The following is a 7,617-nucleotide window of genomic DNA, read 5'->3' on the forward strand; positions in this document are numbered from 1 at the left end:
TAAGTTAGTTGAATTAGCTGTAAAGGTAGAAAGACAAAACAAAAGGAGACAACAATCTAGCTCATGGAAAAGCCGGCCAACTACTATTCCAAAGAAGCAATGGCCGTAATTTGAGGAGACACCTACTCTTAAATTCCGTGAAGACAAGGGCAGGAGCAAATTGGAATCCAAGGATGGGGGTAAGCCTTTTATGCCTAAACCTTCTACTTCTACTTCTTCTATTCAATGTCTCAAGTGTCAAGGAGAGGGCATAAGGCTTATGAATGCCCGAGTAGAAGAAACATTCTAATCAAAGAGGATGGGGGATATGAGACTGAAAAAAGTAAACCAAGTGAAGAACAAGAAGAAGACTTTGTAGAGAGTGAAGAAGGAGAAGAGATGGAGTACATTAATAGTGAGGTGAATTTTGTGGTTAGGAGGTTTATGCACATTAATTTGGGTGACTCTAATGAAGAACAAAGGGAAAACATATTCCATACTCGGTGTGAGATTAAGGATAAAATTTGTTCTATGATAGTTGATAATGGGAGTTGTGCTAATGTTGTGAGTGCATATTTGATGGAAAAGATAGGGTTGGAATGGATGAAGCACCCTAGACCTTATAGGTTGCAATGGTTCAATGATAGTGGAGAGGTCAAGGTGAACAAGCAATGCTTGGTCTCCTTTAAGACTGGAAGGTACGCTGACGAAGTTCTATGTGATATAGTACCCATGCAAGCTTGTCATATCTTGTTGGGGAGCCCGTGGCAGTATGATAGGAGTGCTTTTCACGATGGGAGAAAAAATAGATACTCTCTTGAGCATAATGGCAAGAAGTACATTCTTGCACCTTTAACTCCTTCCCAAGTGTATGAAGATAAAAAAAAGATGAAAGAATCAATGGGGAAACATGGGGAGGGATCAAAACGAGAGACTAGAGGAAAAGAAAAAGAGGGAAAATATGAAATGAGGCGTGAGGAGAGAGAGGGAAGCAATGAGAGAAAGGAAAAGGTGGGGAAGAGTGAAAAAAAGAAAGCATTGGTGAGAGGAAAAAGGCTAAGATTGAAAAAAAAGTGAGCCTTGCAAAAGCCAAAGAGTGTTTAATTGCAAAAAAAGAGGGGCTGCCTATTATCTTGCTCACTTATAAGGAAGTTCTGCTTAATATTGATTCACTAACATCCTCTTTGCCTAGTGTTATTTCTAACCTTTTGCGGGATTTTGAAGATGTTTTTCCTGAGGATCTTCCTAAAGGTTTACCACCTTTAAGAGGAATAGAGCATCAAATTGATTTTGTGCCGGGATCATAAATTCCTAATAGGCCTGCTTATAGGAGAAATCCCGAAGAAACAAAAGAATTGCAAAGACAAGTAGAGGAGCTGCTTGATAAGGGATTTGTAAGAGAAAGCACGAGTCCCCGTTCTGTACCCGTGCTTTTGGTGCCAAAGAAGGATGGCACTTGGAGGATGTGCGTGGACTGCCGTGCCATCAATAAAATAACGGTAAAGTATCGCCATCCTATTCCTCGTTTAGATGATATGCTTGACCAATTGCATGGTTCTCAAATATTCTCTAAAATTGATTTGATGAGTGGATATCACCAAATTAGAATGAAACCTGGAGATGAGTGGAAAACTGCCTTTAAAACTAAATATGGATTGTATGAATGGTTAGTGATGCCATTCGGGTTAACTAATGCACCTAGTACATTCATGAGATTAATGAACCATATCTTTAAGGATTTTCATGGAAAATTTGTAGTCGTTTATTTTGATGATATTCTGATATTTTCTAAATCTTTAGAAGAGTATCTCGAACATTTGAAACAAGTTTGTAATGTGCTTAAGGAGCAACAATTGTATGAAAATCTATCCAAGTGCACTTTTTGTGTAGATAAGGTAGTTTTCTTGGGTTTTGTTGTGAGTTCTAGAGGTGTTGAGGTAGATGAAGATAAAGTCAAAGCGATTAAAGATTGGTCTACACCTAAGAGCATTACTGAAGTTAGAAGTTTTTATGGACTTGCTAGCTTTTATAGGAGATTTGTTAGAGATTTTAGTTCCATTGCTGCTCCTTTAACTGAAGTCATTAATAAGGATAAGGTTTTAATTGGAGAAAAGAACAAGATCATGAATTTAATATTTTGAAGGATAAATTGTGTTATGATCCTTTGTTACAATTACCTGATTTTAATAAGTCCTTTGAAATTGAATGTGATGCATCTGGTAGAGGTATTGGGGCCGTTTTAACGCAAGATTCTAAACCAATCGCTTATTTTAATGAGAAGTTGAATGGGGTTGCATTGAATTATTCTACTTATGATAAAGAATTGTATGTCTTGGTAAGGGCTCTTGCTACATGACAGCATTATTTGTGGCCAAAGGAGTTTGTGATAAAAACTGACCATGAGTCATTAAGATACTTGAAAAGCCAAGGTAAATTGAGTAGAAGACATGCCAAATAGGTTGAATTCATTGAGACATTTCCTTATGTGATTAGCTACAAGCAAGGTAAAGACCATATAGTTGCCGATGCGCTTTCAAGAAGGTACGCTCTTGTTTTTACTCTTACTTCTAAATTGATGGGATTTGATCATATTAAGGATTTATATGTTGATGATTCTGATTTTGATGTAGCATTTTCGGCATGTTTAAATGGTCCTTTTCAGAAGTATAATATGAAAGATGGGTTTCTTTTTAAAGAGAATAAGTTTTGTGTCCCTAAATGTTCTTTGCGAGAAGTTTTTGTGAGGGAAGCGCATTGTGGGGCCCCTATGGAAACTTTGGTGTGCCAAAAACACTTGACATCCTTGCTAAAAATTTCTTTTGGCATAATATGAGAAAAGATGTAGAAAGATTTTGTGCTCAATGCCTTGAATACTGTTGGCCCAAGTAAAGGTTAGTTTTGAAGACTGACAAAGGAACTCAGACATGAACCAGGTCCATCCAGTGGTCCATCCCTCAGGTTCACAAAAACGAGCAGATTCAAGCATGTGGGTTGCACGTGAAGGAGATAAGCTTAACTTGGTGTATTTAATATCTCCTGATCGAAAAGGTTGCATAATTGATAAAGAGAAGGAGTCCTTAATCAAAGAGAACACTATCCAAGATAGGGAAGGAGTTAGAAGTTGAAATCAACTAGAACTCTTCCACCAAGGATGAGTTGCATCAGAACTCTAGTTATTTCTTCATCTACTAACTCTATAAATTGCAGGATGTTCTCACATTAAAGTGTGGCACAAAAACGCAGAAGTTAAACGTGAATTGGGAGCAAAATAGCAAGGCTTTTTGCAAGCAGTTCGTGTGTGATTCAAGTGTGCAAACCAGAAGCTACATGAACCAGATTGAAGAACCAGCTCCATAAAGAGTTTTATGTGTCTTTCTTTATTTCTAGTTCAATTGTAGTAGGTGTTTCATATTGTACCTTTCAGCTTTATCTAGAAGCAAATTGTAATAGGTATTTTGAGTATTCAAGTTAGAGTTAACTTGAAGTTGTCGCAGCAGTTAGAGGCTGGTTGCTACAAAGGGATTAGAGTTAATCCTTAGGTTTACAAAGAGTTTTGTAAATGCAGTTTTGGCTCAGTGATTTTAGTGGAAGTTTGGGAAAATCCTACTGAGTAGTAGGTCGTGGTTTTTTCACCTTTTGAGCCAGGTGTTTTCCACGTAAAATCTCTGTGTTCTTTATTTTATGTACTTTTAATTCCGCAAACAGTAGTAATAAGTACACCTAGAAGAACCAGGTCCTTCCAGAAGCAGTTTAAGCGAAAAATTGAGTACCACACAAATCACCCCCCCCCCTTTTGTGGTATTGACGTTTAGAACATCAATTGGTATCAGAGCAGGTTATCCTTGAAGAGGCTAACACCTTAGGAACAGATCAAGATGAGTGCACCACCTGGAAACTGGGAAGGGCAATCCACTGATAGGCCTCCACTCTTTAATGGCCACTACTACTCTTGGTGGAAGAACAGGATGAGGGATCACATCATAGGAGAAGACTATGAACTCTGGGACATAGTCACTGATGGTCCCTAGCAACTACAAAGAAGAATGCTGAAGGAGTGGATGTGCCAAAGACAAGAGCTGACTGCACTGCTGAAGATTTGAAGAAATGGGAGAAAAATGCTAAGGCCAAGAAATGGCTTGTGTGTGGACTTGGTCCAGACGAGTACAGTAGAATTCAAAGCTGTACCACTGCTAAGGAGATATGGGACACTCTGCAAGTGGCTCATGAAGGAACTCCTCAAGTGAAGAGGTCCAGAGGAACACTGCTGTATTCTCAATATGAGAATTTCACCATGATGGAAGGAGAAACCATCCAGGAGATGTACACAAGGTTCACAACACTAACAAATAAACTTAAATCTCTTGGAAGGGTTATTCTTGAAGAAGACAAAGTTGAGAAGATTTTGACAAGGGTACTGCCAATCTCTTGGGAAAGCAAAATCACAGCTATTCAGGAATCAAAGAACATTGCCACTCTCAAGTTGGATGAGCTAATTGGAAATCTCACTGCCTATGAACGTAGAAGGCAAACCATGAAGATGGATGCACCTAAGAAGGAAAGGAGCCTGGCATTCAGAATCACTGAAGGTGCTGATCTAGATGAGGATGAAATGACCATGATCACAAAGGATTTTAAGAAGTACCTAATAAGAGAAAATGGTCCTTCAAGAAATGGAAGCTACAACAAACCAAGGGTTCCTGAAAAATAAACCAATGAGGGGTGCTACAAGTGTGGGAAGACTGATCACCACATCAAAAATTGCCCTCAATGGGAAATTGAATGGAAGAAGGAAAGAGCTGAACGAAGGAACAGGAAGAAGGAACAGGTTCATCCCAAGAAGAACAAAGGATCAACAAAGGCTATGGTTGCTGCTTGGGGTGAAAGCTCAGATGATGACTCAGAAGACGAAGATGGAGATGAACAAGCACTTATGGCAATTGGAAAATTCGATGAGGAATCTGAGGTAAGTATAATTCATCTCAAAGACAAGATTAAGTTTTTGTCTAAAGAAAGTCTATCTGAATTACTTCTAGATTTCATTGATNCGTACGAGACTTGCAATTGAGAAGAGGAATGAGCAAATAACTTTACGAAGAAATAAAGGTCGAAAACCAATTATCTTCGAGCCTGGTGATTTGGTTTGGGTTCATATGAGGAAGGAGAGATTTCCTTCAAAAAGGAAGACCAAATTGCACCCTAGAGGAGATGGACCATTTAAAGTACTTGAAAGAATTGGAGATAATGCTTACAAATTGGACCTTCCAGGTGAGTTTCAAGTAAGTGCTACTTTCAATGTTGCTGACTTATCCTTGTTTGATGTAGGTTCAAATTCGAGGACGAATTCTTTTCGAGAGGAGGGGAATCATAGCTTCATGGACAAGGATAAAGCTGTAGAAGCACCAAGAAAGCCATTCACAACGTCTCAAGCTAAGGAAAAGCAAGACAAGGTTGTTGGGCTTCAATGGGAGATCAAGAAGGCGCTAATGGTGGAAGAAGAGCTCAAAAATTATGGAGAGGATTTAGCTAAGTGCTACACTCATTTCATGGTCCAAGTCCAAGTCCAAGAGGAGGTTGATTGGGGTCCAAGAACCAGCCAAGGAGGGCCTAAATTAGGCGCCTAAATCAACTCACAAAGGAGCCAACTTGGCCCCCAAGTTTCCTTATTTTGTTTCCTAGTTTGTGAGGACTATATTTGATGCTTTCCTAGGTAGTTAAGGTTTTGTTTTTCCTAAGATTATTGGAATTACTTTCCAAGATTGACTTGGTTTTTGTTTCCTAGAGTTTTACCTTTTCCTATGGTAGTTGGACATGTTGTCCAAAGTAGTTTAGGACTTTATTTTCTTAGTTTTTTTAGGTAGAATTTCGTGACCCCTTCCCTATATAAAGGGGTATCTTCTTTGCTTTTAGACTTAGACTATTATCAATAAAAATTGTGAGATTTTTCTTGCACTCTTGTGTGTGGCTACTCTTAGATTTATTCTTCAACCTTCAAGACTCAACTTAAGGTGGTAAGATTAAACTCTTTCGAAATCTTAGATCACTTCTAGGTATTCAAGAAAGGTGATAAGTTTAGGCTTATTGTTGTTCTTGTTATTCTAAAGGGTCGAGTTTCACAATCTATCTCTTGTTTTTAATTCTCTACCAAAGGCGATTAGTTCTTTGTTAGCTAATTGTTGTTGTTAGGATTCAACTTCAAGAATAGACTTCTTGAATTCAAGAAACTCTTTCTTGAATTCAATCTATCTTTAGTTTTCCGTCCTTTTTTGTTTCCTTATTTTTTTTAGCTTCCCCACGTTTCTTGATTTTCTTATTTTTCTTAGTAATTCTTGAATTCCCTATCGTGTTGTTATCAAGTGGTATCAGAGCATAGGCTAATCAAGATTTCAATCTTGATAATCTTGGGAGGTTCTTGAGCAACAAAAAAACGAAAATTAGCCCAAAAAAAAGTATATTGCTCATTATTATTTTTTGAATTCAAGTATTATTAGGTTTCCAAGTCAAGAAAGGAAACAAGAAGAGGGGGTCCTTGTTCTTGAAGATTAAGAAAACTTCTTTCCTTATTCTTGTGGGTTTTGGGTTTCCTAAAATTCTTTCCTTTTTTTTCTACTAACCAATTCCTATTCTTCCTAGGTTTGGTCATTCACTTTTCTTTCTTTTTCTAACTCCATATTCTTATCACTAAGGGTTGTGACTAGTAAGGTTTATTAATAAATCTAGAGATTAACGATCAAGAGTTGCATTGAGTGGAAAAAAAGGCAAGAGAGGTGAGAACATCATAGGGAAAAGCCAAATTGAGAGATATATATTACTTTGTTCATAATGTCTCGTACAGGTAGTGATGATGAACAAAGGGTTCTTCAAGAAGCCGAAATTAAAGGAAGGAATGATTTCACCTTGCAAGCTATGCACCAACAATTTGAAAGGTGGAATTTGCAATTCCAAGAGATGAGGGACACCATTGCTGAGCAAAATATTACAATAGCTGAACTTAGGAGGGGAAATAACGCTAGACTCCAAGCTAGGAGAAATGTACCCGCTCCCATTGTAAATCAGGAAAACCCTATCGATGATTTTAATGATGATATTGATTTTGATAGGGTAGGAAGAGATAGGAGGGGACAAAGAGGAAGACTAGAAGATGATAATATAAGTAGTATAAAGATGAAGATGCCATCTTTCAAGGGAACAAGGGATCCAGACTTGTACATTGATTGGGAGAGAAAAGTGGAAGCCATCTTTGATTGCCACAACTATTCGGAGGGTAAAAAGGTTAAACTTGCTGCTGTTGAGTTTTCTAACTATGCAGCAATCTGGTGAAAAAAGCTTTCTAGGGACAGATTGCAAGAAGGACAAGCACTCGTTGCTACGTGGGCTGAGATGAAGAGGGTAATGAGGAAGAGATTTGTGCCATCACACTTTCAAAGAGATCTACAACAACGTCTTCAAACTTTGAGGCAAGGGTCTATGTCCGTAGATGAGTACTTTAAGGCTATGGATATGGCTATGATCCAAGCTAATTGTATGGAGGAAGAGGAGGCTACAATCGCTAGGTTTTTGAATGGTTTAAATAAGGAAATAGCTGATGTAGTCGAATTACAACAATATGTAACTTTAGATGAGTTAGTTGAATTAGCTGTA

The 7,617-nt window shown here is 38.0% G+C and overlaps 1 protein-coding gene across 1 annotated transcript; it reads left to right on the forward strand.

Moving 5' to 3' along the window:
* Window positions 1–225: 225 nt before the first annotated feature.
* Window positions 226–5,600, forward strand: LOC109213101. Its single transcript, XM_019376859.1, has 6 exons — window positions 226–1,052; window positions 1,298–2,075; window positions 2,171–2,304; window positions 2,473–2,758; window positions 5,013–5,244; window positions 5,302–5,600. Exons 1-6 carry the CDS (start codon window positions 226–228, stop codon window positions 5,598–5,600), a joined length of 2,556 nt encoding a protein of 851 aa, XP_019232404.1.
* Window positions 5,601–7,617: the final 2,017 nt, after the last annotated feature.

The sequence above is a fragment of the Nicotiana attenuata genome, unplaced genomic scaffold (assembly GCF_001879085.1).
Source record: "Nicotiana attenuata strain UT unplaced genomic scaffold, NIATTr2, whole genome shotgun sequence".
NCBI lineage: Eukaryota > Viridiplantae > Streptophyta > Magnoliopsida > Solanales > Solanaceae > Nicotiana > Nicotiana attenuata.